A 21,135-nucleotide genomic window follows, 5' to 3' on the forward strand; every position below is an offset into this window, starting at 1 on the left:
TGCTCTCCACCCGTCCGTCCCACGCACACCGCCGGCGGTTTTTGTTTCTCTTCCACTGTGAATCCAAAGCTGTGTCAGATCCTCCCCATCATTTTTTTCTTCTTCTTTTGTCCTTTTTCAGTTTTTGTTTCGTTTTGTTTTGTTTTCCCATGGTGAGAATGCTGTATTTAAAAAGAGAATATTTAAAGTGTAACAAATAAAAGGAAGGCTCCAACCCACGAAAGGGTGCAGCAGTGAAGAGTGCAGCCCCAGGGGTGGGGTCACAAACCCATGGGGTGATCCCAGCCACATCCCAGTTAAACACAGAGCAAAATGGGGAGGAGATGGGACTGGGGATGTGGTTTGGGATGGGGTGCACTCCCGAGGTGGTGTCACGTTGTGCTGGGATGGAGGGGGCACACACCGGGCTGAGCCTGTGCTGCTGCTCCACTCCTTCCAGAGGAGCGGGGAGCTCAGCATGGCACAACTGAGCGACCGAGGGGCAGAACGTGACAGCTCCAACACAGAACTCAATGGCGTGGTGTCACAGCTCAAACTATGCCAACAGAACTCAAGGACGTGGAGTCAGAACTCGGTGATCCCAATGCAGAACTCCATGGCATCAAATCAGCACTCCACACCAATTCAGAACTCAGCGACAGCGATGAAGTCAGCTGCCAATGCAGAGATGGCATCAAGTCAAATCCCGATGACAGTAATGCAGAAGTGTTATGGAGTTGTCTCTAGACCTGAGTCCGTGACAAGGACACACACACACACACAAAAAGGAATAAATAAATAAAGAAAAAGACCAAAGGTGAGAGAGAGAAAGAAAAAAATTGCACTGCCCTCTGCAGTCCCAGAGTGGGACCATGCGCTCCGGGAGAGGGGGAGAGGGGGAAAGGAATGGAGATAGCAGCTCTAAAAAAGGGCTTTAAAAAGCCCCCTTTTTTTAGGGCCTAAAAAAAACCAAAACAATGGCAACTATCTGAGAAGGAATGGTGATTTACAAAATCCAACACAATCAAATCGAATGAGAGAGACAGTAGTATCCAAAATATGAGGTCTTATGCTTGAATACTGCAGGGGAAGCACACGCGTGTTTCTCTGTGGCAAAACAGGGAGAATGAGCACAGGAGTGTCCAGCCAGGAGCTCCACACTCTTCTGCCCACCACATCGAATATCATAGTTTCCACCCTCATTCCAGAGCATTTAACTCTTTCACTCCCATTGTTTTACATGATGTACTGAGGTGCAATAGTGACAGCAGAACTCGCAACACCACAACACAAGTCAAAACTCAACACCAGTGCAAAACTGTGACATCCATGAGAACTCAACAACGACTCCAGTGCAGAACTCTCAACAACGACTCCAGTGCAGAACTCTCAACAACGACTCCAGTGCAGAACTCTCAACAACGACTCCAGTGCAGAACTCTCAACAACGACTCCAGTGCAGAACTCTCAACAACTCCAGTGCAGAACTCTCAACAACTCCAGTGCAGAACTCTCAACAACTCCAGTGCAGAACTCTCAACAACTCCAGTGCAGAACTCTCAACAACAACTCCAGTGCAGAACTCTCAACAACAACTCCAGTGCAGAACTCTCAACAACTCCAGTGCAGAACTCTCAACAACTCCAGTGCAGAACTCTCAACAACTCCAGTGCAGAACTCTCAACAACAACTCCAGTGCAGAACTCTCAACAACAACTCCAGTGCAGAACTCTCAACAACTCCAGTGCAGAACTCTCAACAACTCCAGTGCAGAACTCTCAACAACTCCAGTGCAGAACTCTCAACAACTCCAGTGCAGAACTCTCAACAACTCCAGTGCAGAACTCTCAACAACTCCAGTGCAGAACTCTCAACAACTCCAGTGCAGAACTCTCAACAACTCCAGTGCAGAACTCTCAACAACTCCAGTGCAGAACTCAACAACTCCAGTGCAGAACTCAACAACTCCAGTGCAGAACTCAACAACTCCAGTGCAGAACTCAACAACAACTCCAGTGCAGAACTCAACAACAACTCCAGTGCAGAACTCAACAACTCCAGTGCAACCTCAAGGAGAGTATCAGGAGTAGCCAGCACAGGTTCACCAAGGGGAGGTGATGCTCGACCAACCTATGCTGTTGTCACTGGCTGGGTGGATGAAGGGAGGGCAGTGGATGTAGTCTACCTTGATTTCAGCAAGGCATTTGATACTGTCCCCCATGACATCCTTATAACAAAGCTAAGGAAGTGTGGGATAGACGAGTGGACAGTGCAGTGGGTTGAGAACTGTCTGACTGGCAGAGCACAGAGGGTTGTGGTTGGCAGTGCAGTCCGGTTGGAGGCCTGTGACCAGCGGTGTCCTCCAGGGGTCTGTGCTGGGTCCACTCTTGTTCCACATCTTCTTCATCAGTGACCTTGATGAGGGCCACCCTCAGCAATTTGCTGATGATACGAAGTTGGGAGGATTGGCTGACACGCCTGAGGGCTGTGCTGCCATTCAGTGAGACCTGGACAGGATGCAGAGCTGGGCAGGAAGAAACAGGATGGAATTTAACAAAAGCAAGTGTAGAGTCTTGCACCTAGGGAGGAATAATTGCATGCAGCAGTACAGGTTGGGGATGAGTGCTAGAGAGAAGCTCTGTGGAGAGGGACCTGGGTGTCCTGGTGGACAACAGGTTGACCATGAGCAGTGTGCCCTGGTGGCCAAGAAGGACAACGGGATCCTGAGGTGCATTAAGGAGAGCGTGGCCAGTGGGTCGAGGGAGGTGATCCTCCCCCTCTGCTCTGCCCTGGTGAGGCCTCACCTGGAGCACTGTGTGCAGTTCTGGGCTCCCCGTTATAAAAAAGACAGGGATCTCTTGGAAAGAGTGCAGCGCAGGGCCACAAAGATGGGGAAGGGCCTGGAGGATCTCCCCTATGAAGAAAGGCGGAGTGAACTGGGTCTGTTCAGCCTTGAGAAAAGAAGAGTGAGAGGGGACCTGATCCAGGTGGAGAAATATCTGAGGGGTGGGGGACAAAGTGGTGAGGCCAGACTCTTCTCAGCAGTGTGTGGAGACAGGACAAGGGGGAACGGACAGAAACTGCAGCACAGGAGGTCTCGCACAAGTGTGTGCAAGAACTTCTTTACAGTGAGGGTGACGGAGCACTGGCACAGGCTGCCCAGGGGGATTGTGGGGTCTCCTTCTTTGAAGAAAGATATTCAAGACCCACCTGGACTCCTACCTGTGTGACCTGGTGTAGGGAACTGCTTTGGCAGGGGGTTGGACTCAATGATCTCTGGAGGTCCCTTCCAACCCCTATGATTCTATGATTCTATAAATCAACCAGTGCAGATACTCAGTGACATCACGTCAGAACTCAGTAACACCAAAGCAGAACTCAATGACACGACATCATGTCAAAACACATTCAGAACTCAATGAGACCAATGGAGAACTCAATGAGACCAATGGAGAACTCAATGAGACCAATGGAGAACTCAATGAGACCAATGGAGAACTCAATGAGACCAATGGAGAACTCAATGAGACCAATGGAGAACTCAATGAGACCAATGGAGAACTCAATGAGACCAATGGAGAACTCAATGAGACCAATGGAGAACTCAATGAGACCAATGGAAAGTCGGTTACCAATGCAGAACTCGACGCTGTCAAGTCAAAACTCGATGGAACCAAGGAAGAACTCAATGACACCAATGCAGAAGTCAAGGACATCAAGTCAAAACTCAACGACGCCAATGCAAAACTCAGGGACATCAAGTCAAAACTCGACACCAGTGCAGAACTCAATAATATCAATGAGAACTCAACAACATCAATGCAGAACTCAACAATGCCAGTGCCAGTGATGTCAGGTCAAAACTCAGGAACGCCAATGCAGAGTTCAATGACACCAAACACAGAACTCAATGACATCAAAAACAGAATTCAAGAATTAATTCAGAACTCAGTGCCATCAAGTTAAACACAATGACACCAATGCAGAATTCAGTGAAGCCAATGCTGAACTCAACGACAATAATGCGGAACCCAATGAAATCATGTCAAAACTCAGTGACACCGATGTAGAACTCAAAGACTCCAACACAGACATTGATGACTCTGCTTAAAAACTCAATGACGTTAAGTCAAAACTCAACAGCACCAACACAGAACTTGATGACACCACTCAAAAACTCAACATCTATGCAGAACTCAATGTCACCGCCAGAGAAGTCGGTTACCAACACAGAACTTGATGCTATCAAGTCAAAACTCAGTGCCATGAGGGCCGAACTCAACAGTGCCAACCATCTCAACGAAATAACGTCAAAACTCAATGACACGAGGTCAGAACACAACAACACCAACGCAGAACTTTATGAAACCACGTCAAAACTCAACACCTACGCTGAACACAACGACAAGGTTAAGATTTAGGTTACGGTTAAGGATAAGGGTTAGGGTTACGGTTACAGTTACGGTTAAGGTTAGGGTTTGGGTTAAGGTTAGGGTTAAAGTTTAGGAGTTGGTTTAGGATTAGAATTGCAATTAGAATTAGGATTAAGTTTAGGGTTAGTTTTAATGTTATGTTTGTTATGTTAAGGTTAGCGTTGGGGAGCTGGGTTAGGTTTGGGTCATGTTTAGGTTAGGGTTAGGGTAAAGTTTAGTGTTAGGGTTATGTTTGCAGTAGGTTGGGGTTTCGGTTAGGGTTAGGATTAGGGATAAGGATAGGGTACAGGTTACTATTAGGGATTAGGGCTAGGGTTACAGTAAAGGTCAAGGTTAAGGTTAGGGTTAGGTTTTAGGGTTTGGGTTAGGGTTAGGGCTTAGGGGTTTGTTAAGGGTTAGAATTGGGATTAGAATTGTAAGATTTAGGGTTAGATTTAGGGTTATGTTTAAGGTTAACGCTGGGGAATTGGGTCAGGTTAGGGTCAGGGTTAGGTTACAGTAAGGATTAAGTTTAGGATTAGAAGTGGGGTTAGGTTTAGGGTTAGGGTTATGTTTGCAATAGATTAGGGTTAGGGTTGGGGTTTGATTAGGGTTAGGATTAGCATTATGGTTCCAATTTGGGTTAGGTTTAGGGTTTCTTCTGGGGTTAGCATTAGGGGTTGGGGTTAGGGTTCAGAGTTTGGTGTTAGTGTAAGTTTTTTGGTTGGGATTATGGTTAGGGTTGGGTGACGGCACTACATCTCTAGGCCCATGCCCTAGCAAACCTGATTGAGAATCAGACAATCCCAAATCAGTTTGTTTGGAGAGGACCCCCGAGACCCCCTGATCCATCCCCAGTACTGCAGATGGGGCAGACAGACACACGTTGGTTCATCCAGCATGTCCACACCTCCAGGGATACGGGATGGTTGGGTACAGGTGGGGGGACTGCTGTCAACCCAGTGCAGAGTGCTGTTGGATTGGCTTGGGTCGCATTGGGTTGCACTGTACTGTATTGCATTGCATTGGGTTGCGTTGTGTTGAGTTGTGTTGCGTTGCGAAGGGTTGTGTTGTGCTGAGTTGTACGACGTGTTGTGTTGCATTGTGTTGCGTTGGGTTACCTTGTGTTGTATTGCGCTGAGTTCTATAGTGTTTGGTTGCATTGCATTGAGCTATATTGCATTGGGTTGTGTTGTGTTGTGTTGTGTTGTGTTGTGTTGTGTTGTGCTGGGTTGGGTTGGGTTGTAATGCATTCTGTTGTGTTCTGTTGCACTGAGATGTATTGCATTGCACTGTGTTGGGTTGTATTGCATTGATTTGTTGTTTGTTGGGTTGTAATGCATTGGGTTGGGCTGTCTAGTGTCACATCGAGATGTGTCGTGTTGGGTTGAGTTCTACAGCACAGGATTTATTGAGTTCTATAGCACTGGGCTGTATTGTGTTGAGCTGTACTGTGCGGAGTGGTATTGTGTTGGGTTACCTTGGCTTGTACTGCACTGAGCTCTGTAGTATTGAGCTGTATTGTGTTCAGTTGCGATGCGTTGAGATATATTGCTTTGGGTTGCATTGCATTGGGTGTGTTGCCTTGAGTTGAATCGCGCTGGGTATGATTGCATTGTGTTGTGCTGTATTGTGTTGCATTGGGGTGCACTGTGTTGGGTTGTGTTGCACTGAGGTGCGTTCTTTTGGATTGAATTGGGTTATATTGCATTGGGTTTTGTTGGGTTGAGTTGTATTGCATTAAGTTCAATAGCGTTGGGTTGTACTGCATTCGGTTGCGTTGCCCTGAGATTTATTGCATTGGCTTGTGCTGCATCATGTTGTGTTGCATCATGTTGTGTTGCATCATGTTGTGCTGCATCATGTTGTGTTGCATCACGTTGTGTTGCATTGATTTGTACTGCGTTGAATTGGGTTGCATTGCATTGCATTGTTTTGGGTTGAGCTGCATTGGATTGGGTTGAGTTGCGTGGAGTTGTGTTGCGTTGTGTTGAGTTGTGTTGTGTTGCATTGTGTTGTGTTGCATTGGTTGTGTTGTGTTGAGTTGTGTTGTGTTGTATTGTGTTGCATTGGTTTTGTTGTGTTGCATTGTGTTGTGTTGAGTTGTGTTGCATTGTGTCGTGTTGCGTTGTGTTGCGTTTGTGTTGAGTTGTGTTGTGTTGTGTTATGTTGTGTTGAGTTGTGTTGTGTTTAGTGTTGTGTTATGTTGTGTTGCATTGTGTTGTGTTGCATTGTTATGTTGTGTTGCATTGTGTTGTGTTGCATTGTGTTATGTTGTGTTGTGTTGCGTTGTGTTATGTTGTTTTGTGTTGCATTGTGTTGTGTTGTGTTATGTTGAGTTGCGTTGTGTTGCATTGTGTTGCGTTGTGTTATGTTGTGTTGCATTGTGTTGTGTTGTGTTGCGTTTTCTTGTGTTGTGTTGTGTTGTTGTGTTGTGTTGCGTTGTGTTGAGTTGTGTTATGTTGTGTTGCGTTGTGTTGTTATGTTGTGTTGTGTTGTGTTATGTTGTGTTGTGTTGCGCTGTGTTGTGTTGCGTTGCGTTGTGTTGTGTTGAGTTGTGTTGCATTGTGTTGAGTTGTGTTGCGTTGTGTTGTTATGTTGTGCTGTGTTGTGTTGCGTTGTGTTATGTTGTGTTGTGTTGTGTTGTGTTGCGTTATGTTGTGTTATGTTGTGCTGTGTTGTGTTGTGTTGCGTTGTGTTATGTTGTGTTGCATTGTGTTATGTTGCGTTGTGTTATGTTGTGTTATGTTGCGTTGCATTGTGTTGTGTTGTGTTGCATTGTGTTGTGTTGCGTTGTGTTATGTTGTGTTATGTTGCGTTGCATTGTGTTGTGTTGCGTTGTGTTGCGTTGTGTTGCGTTGTGTTGCGTTGTGTTGTGTTATGTTGTGTTGCATTGTGTTGCGTTGTGTTGCATTGTGTTGCGTTGTGTTGTGCTGTGTTGTGTTGCGTTGCATTGTGTTGTGTTATGTTGTGTTGCATTGTGTTGCGTTGTGTTGCGTTGTGTTGCGTTATGTTGTGCTGTGTTGTGTTGCGTTGCATTGTGTTGTGTTATGTTGTGTTGCGTTGTGTTGCGTTGTGTTGCGTTGTGTTGCGTTGTGTTGTGTTGTGCTGTGTTGCGTTGTGTTGTGTTGTGTTGCATTGTGTTGCATTGCGTTGTGTTATGTTGTGTTGCATTGTGTTGCGTTGTGTTGCGTTGTGTTGTGCTGTGTTGCATTGTGTTGTGTTATGTTGTGTTGCATTGTGTTGTGTTGTGTTGCGTTGTGTTGCGTTGTGTTGTGTTGTGCTGTGTTGCGTTGTGTTGTGTTGTGCTGTGTTGCGTTGTGTTGTGTTATGTTGTGTTGCATTGTGTTGCGTTGTGTTGCGTTGTGTTGCGTTGTGTTGTGTTGCATTGTGTTGTGTTGTGTTATGTTGTGTTGTGTTGTGTTGTGCTGTGTTGCGTTGTGTTGCGTTGTGTTGCGTTGTGCTGTGTTGTGCTGTGCTGTGTTGCGTTGTGTTGCGTTGTGTTGCGTTGTGTTGTTATGTTGTGTTGCGTTGTGTTGCGTTGTGTTGCACTGCGCTGGGTTGAATTGCGCTGTTCTGTTGCACTGCGCTGTATATGGTAATGCTGTGTGGTCTCCTCTCATTGTTTTGCATTCCATTCCACCGTAACGGTTTCTCCGCGCTCTTCCTCAGCTCTGCGTCACCGCAGCGATCAGCGGCATTGGGTTCTGCTCACACTGCTCCCACCTGTGACATCCTGAACAACCACTGCTCTCCATACCCAGGAGCAGAACCTCCCCACGTGGAGCGTTGTGTGCGCACAACTGAAGCTGCGGTGTCACCACAGCGCTCCTTCCGCCCAATCCCTTATCCCCCGAACTCCGTCCTCCCACTCCGTATCTGATTCCCAGACAAAGGTGTGGGGCAGGACCCGTGGTGTGGGCCCACATTTCTGGCTCTTCTCTTCTACCCCTCTTAAAAACAGGAGTGAGGTTTCCCTTTTTCCAGTCAAGGAGGACCTGGGTGACAGCCACAGCTTTCCCACTGTGATGGAGAGAACCCCAGCGCCGTCCTGCCCCGTGGGCTGGGACACGTTCACTCCCACCAGGCGGCCTGGGCCAGCTCCTTGCTGACAGCAGTGGCCAGGAGTTGACCAGCAGTTCACCAGTGGTTGACCAACGGTCGACCACAAGCTGGAAGTGTGCCTCGATTGCCACGAAGGACATTGGCCTCGTTGGCCAACGGATCACCAAAGGTTGGCCAGCGGATCACCAAAGTTTGTCCAACGGATCACCAAAGGTTGGCCAGCGGATCACCAAAGGTTGGCCAGCGGATCACCAAAGGTTGGCCAGCGGATCACCAAAGGTTGGCCAGCGGACCACCAGATTAGACCAGCAGTTGGCCATGAACCTGCGGCGTGCCCCGGTGCCCATGAAGGACAGTGGTTCCCTGGGGGGCAGTGCACAGAGCGTGGCCAGCAGGGCAGGGAGGTGCTCCCCACTCTGCTCTGCATGGAGCACTGGTCCCAGTGCTGGCCATCCCGGTCTGGGGCAGACTGGGAACTGCTGGGAGCGCCCCACGGACGGTGCAGAGCCGGTGGGGGCGCGGAGCACCTCCTGCTGTGGACAGACTGAGAGCCCCAGCGCTGTTCAGCAGGGGGAGAGAAGCCATCCCGACACAAACACTACACCCCAGTGTAGTAATTAAGGTTGGGAGGGATCTCCAAGCCCAACCCCAACCCATCCCACTGCGCCCATCCACCGCATCCCAGTGCCGCATCCGTGGCTCCCGAACACCCCCAGGGGCGGTCACCCCCCACCTCCACGGGCAGCCCATGGCAACTCATCCCCACATTTCCTAACATCCCACTGACCCTCCCCAGTCACCTCCCGTCCCACCATTAAAAACCCAAATGCCCACAGTCGGATTTCTGCTTTGTTTTCACCACTCTGGAAGGTTGGGGACGTTGAGGTCCAGAATGGGACTGCGGTCCTGGACTTCAGGAAGGCCAACACAGAGCTCTGCAAGGACCTACTGGAGGTAACCCTCAGAGAAAGACATCCAAGGAGCAAGAAACCCCGAGGAGCACGAGCTGAGAGGAAAGCAGCAGCACGGGGCTCGAAGGCCGACACAAATGGAAGAAGGAGATTCATGGAGCGTGGGGAACAGCCAGCAAGGAATCCAGGAGAGATTCACACTGAGAGATGTGAAGGACAACCAGAAGGGCCAACAGCGAAAGAAGAGGGAAAACGTGGTCTGCTGCTGGCAGAGGGGGGGGCACTGATAACGGCACAGGCACTGAACGCTGCTTTTCCTTCACTCCTCACTGCTTACACTGCTCCTCGGGAATCCCAGGCCACACGGGAAAGAGCCCGGGGAGAGGAAGGCTTCCCCTTGGAGGAGGTTCTCCTGGGGAGGGAAGGCTGAGAGGGAACTGATGTCTGGGGGCAGGAGGACGGGGCCTCGCTCAGCATCAGGACAAGTGGGGGTATGGATGGAGGGGCTCCACAGATCCCTTCAGCCCCTGGGAATGTGGGATCGTGGGCTCTGTGCCCCACGGAGATGCTGATGTGGATGAGCTTCGAGCCACGGTGTTTATTCAGGTCATCGAGGTGTGAGAGGCAGCCATGGGGGGAATGGAGGGGGAGGAGGGCCCCTCCAGCCCCGATCTGCGCAGGGGGGCACAGCCAGGTAGATGGGAGCAGGGGCTGCTCCTGCGGGGGGGGGGGGGGTGATTCCAGGGGGTGTCAGGCCAGGGGAGGGGTGCAGGCGTTCAGAGACGGGAATGAGCTGCTCTCACTTCTGCAGCCGCTTGATGCGGGCTTCTACTTCAGCAAAGTTGTCTTCTACAACAGCCAGGTTCTCCTTCATCGTCTTCTGGACCTGCAGAGGGGGAAGGTGAGTGGGGAGGAGGGGAAGGGGGGGGGCAGGATGGGGACCACTCCCACCCCAACCCCCACCCCCACCCCAGGACCCACCTCTGCCAGCAGCACGGTGTTATCCTTGAGAGCAGCAGTCACCTCCTGCTGCGTGGTGTCCAGGTGCACCAGCACCTGCACGAACCGTGAGGCTGGAGGGGGGGGGGGGAAAAAGGGTAAGGGGGGAAAGCTGAGCACTGGGGACAGGCACAGCCCCACCCCAGGACCCCCAGCAGCCCCTCACCCTGCTCGTGCAGATCCCGGAGGGTCAGCAGCCGCTGCACCACGTCGGGCAGGCTGCTGGCCATGTGGTCCCAGCGCTGCATCATCTCGTACACCTGGTGGATCTGAACCGGGGGGGGGACAATAGCAGGAGCACGGGGGGGGTCAGCGCTGTCTGCACGGGGTCTGCACTCCCCCCAAACCCCACAATGCTGGGGGGGGGGAGGGCCTCCCCGCTGCCCCCTCCCCGCTGCTCTCACCTTGCTCTGCGTGTCGGCATCCTGCACGATCGCCTTGTGCTTGGCGATCTCATTCACCTTCCCCAGGACGCTCTGCATTGGGGGGGGGGGGAAGCAGCAGATGGGACCCCAAAACACACAGTGATCCCCCCCCCACAGCCAGCACCAGCCCTGTGCCCCCCGACCTCCCCCCACCCACCTGCAGCCGGGCCTCCACTTGGTCCAGCACAGCCGCGTCCAGGATGTTCACCTTGGCCTGCAGGATCTGCATGGTCTCCTGAGGATGGAGAGTGGGGTGAGATGGGGGGGGGGGAGGCAGATGCTGCCCCACAGCCGTGGGGCGAGTGGCACCCGGCCCAGCTGCACCCAGCGGTGCCCCCCCAGGCCAGGGGACATCACTGCACAGCAGGACTCACCACGAGGCTGCTGCCCTTCAGCCCAACCAGCAGCGGGTTCTGCGGGGAGGAATGCACTCAGTGGGGCACGGGGCGAAGGGGGAGAGCACAGGGGAGTGGGAGTGGGCAGGAAGGGGAGAAGGGGGCAGAAGAGGGGCAGGAGGGGAGGCAAGAGGGGGGCAGAAGGAGGACAGAAAGAGGGCAGAGGGTAGGAGGGGGGCAGGGCAGGAGCCGTCCCCGTACCTGGCTGTCGGGCTCGCAGCGCACCATGGCCTCCAGCTGCGCCAGCCGCTTCTCCAGCTCTGCGATCTGCAGGGACACGGGCGGCCTTTGGGACCCCCGGCCCCAAAAAGGGGCAGTGCAGCCCCTGGGGGTCGGGCACCACGCTCACCTTGGCTGCCTGGGAGAACTGGTCCTGCTCCGGCCTCCAGAACAGCTCGAAGGTCAGCGTGTCGGCGGTGGGCGCGGGGGCTCTGGGGGGGGCTCTTTGCCGGCGCTGCCTTCTTGCACTTGGCCACCTCGAGCTGCTGCTGCAGGCGCCTGCGAGGGGGGAGAGGGGGGGTCAGGGTGGGAGGGGGGCACCTCCCCATCCCTCTTCCAGAGTGTTTCCTCTGAGGGAGTGACCCCCCCCCCCCCCTTGATGGGAGTCAGGCGGTGTTTCTCTGCAGCAGAATCTGCCCCGAGGTGGTGAGAAGCGGACCCAGAGGGACCGAGCAGCACTCACCGCACTCGGACACGGGCAGCGTGAGCACGGAAGGACAGCTGAAGTAATGCAACCCGTCAGGATCCGGGCACGGAGACCTCCAGCTGCCCCCCGACACGGGAGCTCAGAGCTGACAGGGACAGGGGAGTGCCCTGCTCCGCCCCATGGGGGGACCCACTGGAGCCGAGTGTTTCCCGTGCCAAGCCGTGCCCCGCTGCAAACCCCCCCCAGCTGCCTCCCCCCCCCCCCAGAAATCCACACTCACTTGGCCAAAGCGCCCTCGGGGTCTGCGAAGTCGATGGCGGCGGAGGGGCCCAGCAGCTTCTGCAGGTGGCAGGAGACCAGCTGCTGCTTCAGGCCCTCCAGCTGCCGGGCCAAGGCCATGGGCGTCAGCTCCTCCTCGGCTGCCGACTCCTTCACGGCGCTCTGTGTGGGGAGGAGGGGTTGTGGGGGGGGGGGACACAGGTGCTGTGTCACCCCCAGGTTTGTGTGTCAGCCCCCCCCCCTCCCCCCAGCCCGGTGCCGCTCACCTGGATCTGCTCCACATCGCGGATCAGCTCCTGCACCTCGTGCTGCAGCCGCTGGTACCGCTGCTGGGGGGTCTCCTTGGCACCCAGCCCCTCCCCCAGCTGCAGGGAGAGAGAGGGACGGGGGGGTCACAGAGGGGCTGAAGGGGGAGGGGCAGAAGGGTTCGCGGTCACAGAGAAGCTCAGGGGGGCACACGGGGGCTCGGCATGGGGGGGCACAGAGGGATCCCTAAGATCTCCCAACCCGCCCCTCCCCCCACCCTCCCATGCTCTCTGACCACATCCCCACGTGCCCCATCCCCACAGCTCCTGATCACCACTGGGGAGGGTGAGCCCCCCCCTCTGAACCCCACGCAGTCTGTGCCAATGCATCACCACTCTTCCAGAGCACAAATTGTTCCCAACACCCAACCGGACCCCCCCGGCTCAATGTGAGGCCATCACCCCACTGCAGTGACCCGGACCCTCATCACACCATCCTCCCAGGAGCTGTGGGGAGCAACGAGGACTTCCCCTGAGCCCCCTCTGCTCCACACCGCCCCACCCCCACTCCCCATCGGACCGGTGCTCCATCACAGCGCTGCTGCCCCACGGTGGGGGTCCGACCCCCGAGCACAGCGATGCCAGCCCCTGCTGCTCCTCCACCTTCTGGGGCACCTGGGCACACAGCCAGCCTGCACCCGACCTCGGAGCACCCATCCGTTCATCCATCCGTCTGCCCGACCATTCATCCACGCAGCAACCCATCCATTCGTCCATCTGTCCGTCCATCTGCCCAACCATTCGTCCATCTGCCCATCCATCTGTCCATCCATCCATCCTTCCGTCCCTCCATTTCTCCATCTGTCCATCCATCTGTCCATCCATCCATTTGTTCATCTGTCCACTTCTCCATTTGCTCCTCCAACCAGCTGTCTGCCCATTCATCCATCCATTTGTCTGTCCATCCGTCCTTCCATCTGTCAATCCATCAATCCACTTGTCCATCTGTCCGTCCATCTGTCCATCTAGCCATCAATCCGTCCACCCATCCATTTGCCCTCTGTCCATTTTTCTATTTGCTCCATCCATCCATCTGTCCACCCATCTGTACAATCATCCACCTGTCCATCCGTCTGCCCATCCATCCATTTGTCCATCTGTCCATCCTCTTGTACAACCATCCATCCATCTGTCCGTCCATCTGTCCCATCACCCATCTCTCCATCCTTCCATTCATGGGTCTGTCCGTCCATCCATCCATCCTTCCATCTGTGCATCCATCTGTCCAATCACCCATCCATCCATCCATTTGTCCATCCATCATCCTTCCATCTGTCCAATCACCCATCTCTCCATCCATCCATCCATCTCTCCATCCATCCATCCATCCATTTCTGGGTCCATACATCCATCCAATCATCCATCCGTCCATCTGTCCATCCATCCATCCATTTCTGGGTCGGTCCATCCATCCATCCATTTCTGGGTCCATCCATCCATCCATCCATCCATTTCTGGGTCCATCCATCCATCCCTCCATCCATTTCTGGGTCCATCCATCTCTCCATCCATCCATCCATCCATCCATCCATCCATCCATCCATCCATCCATCCGTCCATTTCTGGGTCCATCCATCTCTCCATCCCATCCATCCATCCATCCATCCATCCATCCATCCATCCATCCATCCATTTCTGGGTCCATCCATCTCTCCATCCATCCATCCATCCATCCATCCATCCATCCATCCATCCATCCATCCATCCATCCATTTCTGGGTCCATCCATCCATCCATCCGTCCATTTCTGGGTCCATCCATCCATCCATCCATCCATTTCTGGGTCCATCCATCCCTCCATCCATTTCTGGGTCCATCCATCCATCCATCCATCCATCCATCCATCCATCCATCCCTCCATCCATTTCTGGGTCCATCCATCCATCCATCCATCCATCCATCCATCCATCCATCCCTCCATCCATTTCTGGGTCCATCCATCCATCCATCCATCCATCCATCCATCCATCCATCTCTCCATCCATCCATCCATCCATCCATCCATCCATTTCTGGGTCCATCCATCTCTCCATCCATCCATCCATCCATCCATTTCTGGGTCCATCCATCCCTCCATCCATTTCTGGGTCCATCCATCCATCCATCCATTTCTGGGTCCATCTGTCCGTCCTCTCTGTGCAGTTGAGTGCCGAAGAACGTTGTGTGGGACCACGTCACCATCCCGCAGAGCTCCGACTGCGGCACCATCCGCTCCCGTGTCCCAATGCCATCACTCCGTGGCCACCACTCCTTCCTGCACCGCTCGGAGCCAACGCAGTGACCTCCCTGCCCTCCCCAGGGCTCCCCCGTGACCTCCAGTGGGTCAGCCCCCACATTCTCCCCCAGCACTGCAGGGTCGGCCGCTGCTGGGTGCCCCACTCATTCTCTCCCCACCACGGACCGCCACGATGGCTCCGTGATGACAGACATCAGCTCGTGCCCTCCGTGCCCTGGGACGCAATGCCCCGACCCCACACACATCCGCACCCCAAACCTCATCCCTCCTGCGCTGGGGGAGCGCCGCTCCCGCAGTCCCCGCTCTGAGGGTCGGGGGATGGATGGGTGTGCAAAGAGCTGCGGCAGCAGAACCTCTGCCACCCCACGCCGCCACCCCACGCCGCCACCCCACGCTGCCACCCCACGCTGCCACCCCACGCTGCCACCCCCACGCTCAGCCATCGCTCGTTTCCTTCATCCTTCCCAGTGAGGATGGACAGACCCCAGGAGCTGCTCCAGTTCTCAGCTCTTCCAGCTCCGTCCCCACACTGGGAGCCGTCCTGACTCTGTCCCTGCACCGAGAAGTCCCAGATCCCATCCTTACGTTGAGGAGCTCTCCCGGCTCCGTCCCTACACCAGGAGGGGTCCCGACCCCAGCCCTGCACCGCATCCGTCCCTGCACTGCAGCAGTCCCAGGTTCCATCGTTTCTGGAGGAGCTCTTCAGACTCCACCTCCACATCGGGTGCTGACTCCGTCCCTCCATCCCTACACAGATCCATCGCCCCATGGAGGAGCTCTTCTGACCCCACAACGGCTCCCGATCCCATCTGTGCATCGGGAGCTGCTCCGATTGCGTCCCGACATCAGGAGCTGCCCCGACTCCGTCCGTGCACTGCGAGCCATCCCTACATCACACGTCCCATCCCATCCCTGCACTGGGTCCCGGCTCCGTCCCTACATCGGGATCCGCCCCGACCCCATCTCCATGTGGGGATCCGTCCCCACCTCCGCTCTCCCCTACGCCGTCAGAGGCTGAGAGATGCGGTGAGAGATCCAGAGCACGGCACACACTGCGGGCACGGGCACTGCAGAGCATGGAGGGCGCGGAACGGGGAACGGGAAGGGGGAATGGGGAATGGGAACGGGGGAACGGGAACCCAGAACGGGAGCAGGGAAATGGAACAGGGGAACCAGAACAGGAAGGGGGAACCAAAATGGGAAACCGGAATGGGAATGGGGAACCGGAATGGGAACAGGGGAAACGGAACAGGGACGGGAAGGGGGAACCGGAATGGAAAGGGGGAACCGGAACAGGGAATGGGAAGGGTGAATCAGAACAGGGAGGGGAAACTGGAACGGGAAGGGGGGGAACTGGAACGGGAATGGGGAACCGGAATGGGAACTGGAATGGGAATGGGGAACCGGAATGGGAACGGGGAACCGGAACAGTGAATGGGAAGGGTGAACCAGAACAGGAAGGGGGAACTGGAATGGGAATGGGGAACCAGAACGGGAAACCGGAATGGGAAGGGAGACTTGGAACGGGGAACCAGAAAAGGAAAGGGGAACTGGAATGGGAAAGGGGAACTGGAATGGGAATGGGGAACCGGAACGGGAAGGGGGAACCGGAACGGGAAGGGGGAACCGGAACGGGAAGGGGGGAACCGGAATGGGAAGGGGGAACCGGAACAGGGAATGGGAGAACCGGAACAGGGAATGGGAGAACCGGAACAGGGAATGGGAGGAGAACCGGAATGGGAAGGGGGGAATGGAAATGAACAGGGAATGGGAAGGGAGAACTGCAATGGGGAACTGGAACCAGAGAATTGGAACGGGAAGGGAGAACTGATCCAGGAAAGTGGGAACTGCTCTGGGGAAGTGGGAACCAGTCCGGAAAGCAGAAACCAGTCTGGGAAAGTGGAAACAGATCCAGGGGAGTGGGAACTGCTCTGGGGAAGTGGGAACCGATCCAGGGAAGCGTAAACTGGTCTGGGAAAGTGGGAACCAGTTCGGAAAGCAGAAGCCAGTCTGGAAAAAGGGAACCGGAGCGGGGAAACGCAAACAGGTCCAGGGCAGCAGGGATCCACGGCAGCCATTGGCTGTCCAGGCAGCGCAGCCCCACGGCCCCACCCACCCCACACCGCCCTCTTTCCACCCAGAAACTCCAACACCGCTCCAGTTCCGCTCCGCCCGACCTCAGGGACAGGTCCCACCCCAACCCGACCCACACCGCCAGCCCAACGCACCTTCGGCGGCACACGGGGGCAGGGGGGACATCTCTCAATGGGGGGGGATTCCCTCGGGGGGGGGGGGTATCTCCCAGTGGGGGGGAGGGGATCTCCCAGTGGGGGGGAGGGGATCTCCCAGTGGGGGGGAGGGGATCTCCCAGTGGGGGCCCCCTCATGCTGTGCACTCACAATTTCATACTGCCCGGACTCGTATCCGGTTGTCCTGCTCTTGCTGATGCGGTCAGAGAAATCTGAAAGAGCGGAACACGGCGTCAGCAGAGCGCCCTGTGCCCCATGCCCCCCCCCAGGGCTCCCCCCCCCCCCCCCCGGGGACCCCCACTCACCCACGCCCTCGGTGCCCAGGCGCTTGTCCTTGAACTTCTCGAAGGCGGCGTTGGGGTTGATGATGAGGTGCTCCACGCTGGTGCTGGTGAGCTCCTCCTGCAAACGGGGCACCACGTGAAGGACAACGGGGGTGGGGGTCCCCTCCATGGGTGGGGGGAGCTGGGGGCAGGATGGGCGGCACCGGGGACAGAGTTCAGCCCCCATGCCTGCCCCCCTAAGTGAGAGCTGCACGGCGCTGGGTGCGGCGGTCGGACACAGTGATGGCTCTGCTGGGCGCAGAGGGCACGGTGTGACCCCCAACCCAGTGTGGGGACATCAGGCCCCGGCCCGGGCAGCAGTTCACCCCCCGGCGGTGGGAGCAAGGCACGCTGAGGCTTCACCCCCAGGAGCCCCACGGCCTGCACTGCTCAGCCCCTGAGCGTCCCCAGCCCCACAGTGGAGCTTCAGGGACCTGACCCCTTCCAGGACCGCAGCGTGGGGGTGCGTGCAGGCGGCCGTGGCGGGCTCTCCTGGCCCCACAGGAGGCCCCCCGGGTCCCGCTCCCCCCTCAGCCCCACGCTCACAGCACGGAGGGACGGAGGTGGGGAGAGCAGTGGGGGGCAGCAACGGGCACCCACGAGCGGAGCGGAGCGTGAGGGCGGCGGGCGGGCGGGCTCTTACCAGCTCCTTGCGTTCCCCAGGGGTGAGAAAGGCAGAGCAAGGTTAGGAGGAGAGGAGAGAGAAAAAATGCCGTTAGAAGGTCCGTCCCCACGGGGCAGCCCTGGGTCACCCGCGTCCCCTGCACCGGCGGCGGCTCAGGGCGGGGGGGGGGGGGGCAGCAAAGGACCGCTGTCCCACAGAGGATGGGGGCACGGAGCACCAGCCCCACGGAGCCCTGATGTGGGACAGCCCCAAAACCTTCCCCCCCTACACACACATCAAATGAGAGGGCTGTGACCCACAGCCAGAGCAGGGGGGGGCCGGGGGGGGGGCGGGGGGGGGGGGGTCACAGGGGGCCACTGCACACTGAGCGCATGCAAAGGGAAAAGCGAAGGGCGTGCAGTGAGCAGCAGCAGGAGGGCTCACCAGAGCGGAGGGGTGGGGGGAGGGGGGAAACAGTGGGGGGGGGGGAAACTCTGCTCAGTTCCACACAGAGGGAGGTTTGGGGTGGGGGGGGGGGGGGCGGCCCAGAGTGCGGGTACTGAGCCGGGCAGGTTCACCCCACAGCCCCCACACCTGTGTAGTGGGGGGGGGTGGGAGAAGGGGGGGGGGGGGATATCCGCTGTGCCCCACTGAGGGTTCTATGCCCCTCTGTGTCACACACTGACCCCCAGCACAGAGCCCACAGCACGGCCAAAGTGTGGGGCAGGTTGTGGGGCGGACACGGGTGGCACATGTCCGTCTGTCCCACGCGATGTCCCCCCCCCCCCCTCCCCCACTCCCACGCGGCCCGGGGACGCCTCACCGCCTCGAACTCGGCCTGCTCGTCCTCGGGGAGGTCGCTGGTCTCGTACACGTCGGGCTCATTCCGGGCCTGGGGCACGGGCGGCTCTGGCACTTCCGCAGAGGACCCCGAACCCCGCGGCCCCATTCCTCCCCCACACCCCCTAAGTCTCCCCCACAGAGGATCTCCCCACGCCCCATACCCAGGCCACGCACCCCACAAGCCACGCCCCACATCCAGGCCCCACTGCTGCACCCCAAAACCACAGCCCCCCCACATCACACCCCCACAACTGGGCCCCAGAATCCACAAACCCCACGGAATCAATATCCCAAAGCCCCTCCACAACTGGGCCCCATACCCCACAAACCCCATATCCCACAGCCCCCCTCCCCAACTGGGCCTCATTCCCCACAGCCCCCCCCCCCCCAACCCCACAACTGGGCCCCGTACCCCACAGCCACCCCCACCACAACTGGGGCCCCGTACCCCACAAACCCCATATCCCACAGCCCCCCCTCCCCAGCTGGGCCTCATTCCCCACCGCCCCCCCCCACACCCCACAACTGGGCCCCAAACCCCATAAACCCCAGAGACCCCATATCCCACAGCCCCCCCACAACTAGGCCCCATATCCCCCGCACCCCGCAGTTGGGCCCCAACCCCACAACACCCCCCCATCCCCCTCCCCGTCCCGCAGTGGGGCCCTCCCATACTGCACAGCCGGGGCCCCCCACCCCACAGCCGGGCCCCACACCGCCCCCCGCCCCACAGCTCGCCCCCCATCCCCCTCAGCCCGCACTCACGATGCCGGGCAGGGTCCGCGTATTTGGGGTCGGCCATGGCTGCGGCGGGGGGGGGGGGCGCTGGAGCGGGGAGCGGGGCGGGGCCGGGCGGGGGCCGGCGATCGCGAGAGTTGGGGCGGATGTCGCGAGATTTGGGCCGCGGGTGGAGATGGGAAATGGAGTCCGCGAGGGGAGGGGGCGTGAGGGGAAGGGGGGCACATTGCGGGGAGGGGGAGGGGGGAAAGGCGGTGGGGGGGACACCGGGGGGATATGTGGAGGGGGCACGGGGATGTGGGGTGGGGGCACACGGGTGGGCAGTGGGGGACATGAGGAGGTTAAGTGGGGACACATGGAGGGGGGACTCGTAGGGAGATGGGGGCGTTCATGGGGTTGGGGGGGGTACAGGAGAAATGGGGGGTGGTGGGGGAGAAGGGGGTGACATAGGGACGTGGGGTGGGGGCACACGGGTGTGGGGCGGGGGGGCATGGGGGTCTACAGGGGGCACCGTATGGAGGGGCACACTGGTGGGGGGGACATGGGGGGGTGGAGGGCACGAGGGGGGCTTATGGGGGGGGGACATGGGGGGGGACGCAGGTGGAGGTAGGAGGACATGAAGGATCCTCATGGGGGGGCATGGGGAGCAGCACGGAGGTGGGGGGGCACAGGGGACATGGGGGGGGCACATAGTTGGGGAACGGGGGCATATGAGGGGACACGGGGAGACGCAAGACTGGGATGGGGGGCACACGGGGGGGGGTACGCTACAGGGGGCCGGGGAGGGTCGTGTGGGAGGGGCGTGGGGCGGGGGGGGGGGGCACGAGGGAGTGCCCGGTGGCCGTTCGTCCCCCATCGGGCCCCCCAAGGACGCGAGGGCGGTGCGGGGAGGAGGAGGGGAGGGGAGGGTGGGGGGGGGCCGTGACTCAGGGCCGCTGGGTTGTGGGGGAGGGGGGTGGGGGGGAGTCCTTGGCCCGGCTCCAAGACCCCCGGAAAGAGCTCTGGGAAGCGCCCCCCCCCCCCCCCCCCCCCCCATTACTATGAGAACTCAGACTTGTCGTTCCCCCCCCCCCCCAAAAAAAATGAATCAGCATTCTGGGGGGACTCTTCATCCCCCCCACCTCTGTCCACCTTAAGGGCAGCTCCTCCTTAAAAGGAGGGGAGGGGGGGAGGAGGTGTGCGTGACGCGGGGTGAGGGGGGGGGGGGGGCGGCCTCTCTTTGCCCCCCCCCCCCTCCCTCCCTCTTTCCCACCCCCCCCCCACCTCCGTTACCGGCGCTGCAGTGGCGACAGCGACGCGGTGACAGAAGCGGCTGCAGCGCTGCGGAGCACCCCGGGCCGCATCCCCGCATCGCCGAGGCGCACCCCGCACCCCCGGGTACCACCCCCGCACCCCCCCGGGTACCACCCCGCACCCCCCGGGTACCACCCCGCAGCCCCGGCTGCGTTTGGGGTGCCGCCCGCATCCCCCCCAACCCCCGTCCCTCCGGGTAGCACCCCCGCATCCCCGGGTACCACCCCGCAGCCCCGGGGCCCGCCCCGCATCCCGCATCCTCCTCCTCCATCCTTGGACAGCGCCCGGCACCTGAGTGCCATCCCGAAATAACCCCCCCCCCTCCACCCGCACCCCCGGGTACCACCGGCGCCGAAGCAGCACCCCGCGTCCCTGAGGACCCCGCATCCCCGCGGACCCCCCCCCTCCCCCCGCATCCCGCAGCAGGATCCCC

The 21,135-nt window shown here is 57.9% G+C and overlaps 2 protein-coding genes across 2 annotated transcripts; one reads left to right on the forward strand and one right to left on the reverse strand.

Annotated features, from left to right (window-relative positions):
• Nucleotides 1-4,178: 4,178 nt before the first annotated feature.
• Nucleotides 4,179-8,503, forward strand: LOC136057394 (keratin-associated protein 10-11-like). Its single transcript, XM_065750108.1, has 5 exons — nt 4,179-4,388; nt 6,731-6,925; nt 6,967-7,098; nt 7,233-7,861; nt 8,356-8,503. Exons 1-5 carry the CDS (start codon nt 4,179-4,181, stop codon nt 8,501-8,503), a joined length of 1,314 nt encoding a protein of 437 aa, XP_065606180.1.
• Nucleotides 8,504-10,005: 1,502 nt separating this feature from the next.
• DCTN2 (dynactin subunit 2) lies at nt 10,006-19,473 on the reverse strand. Its single transcript, XM_065750096.1, is given in 16 exon segments — nt 10,006-10,253; nt 10,349-10,440; nt 10,533-10,635; nt 10,771-10,842; nt 10,949-11,026; nt 11,166-11,204; nt 11,388-11,453; nt 11,536-11,611; nt 11,613-11,684; nt 12,113-12,273; nt 12,378-12,476; nt 17,052-17,113; nt 17,207-17,303; nt 18,652-18,720; nt 19,437-19,448; nt 19,450-19,473. Coding segments are annotated over 16 exon segments (1,209 nt in total). The 3' UTR covers nt 10,006-10,166.
• Nucleotides 19,474-21,135: the final 1,662 nt, after the last annotated feature.

Source organism: Cyrtonyx montezumae, unplaced genomic scaffold (assembly GCF_038088225.1).
Source record: "Cyrtonyx montezumae isolate F1298 unplaced genomic scaffold, pur_monq_1.0 scaffold_63, whole genome shotgun sequence".
In the NCBI taxonomy this organism is placed as follows: domain Eukaryota; kingdom Metazoa; phylum Chordata; class Aves; order Galliformes; family Odontophoridae; genus Cyrtonyx; species Cyrtonyx montezumae.

Coding starts and splice junctions, on each gene's coding strand:
- LOC136057394 (XM_065750108.1), top strand. CDS start 4,179: ATGTCACCGCCAGAGAAGTCGGTTACCAACACAGAACTTGATGCTATC. Junction 4,389..6,730: donor ACGCTGAACACAACGACAAG/GTTAAGATTTAG, acceptor TGTTATGTTGAG/TTGCGTTGTGTTGCATTGTG. Junction 6,926..6,966: donor GTTGCGCTGTGTTGTGTTGC/GTTGCGTTGTGT, acceptor CATTGTGTTGAG/TTGTGTTGCGTTGTGTTGTT.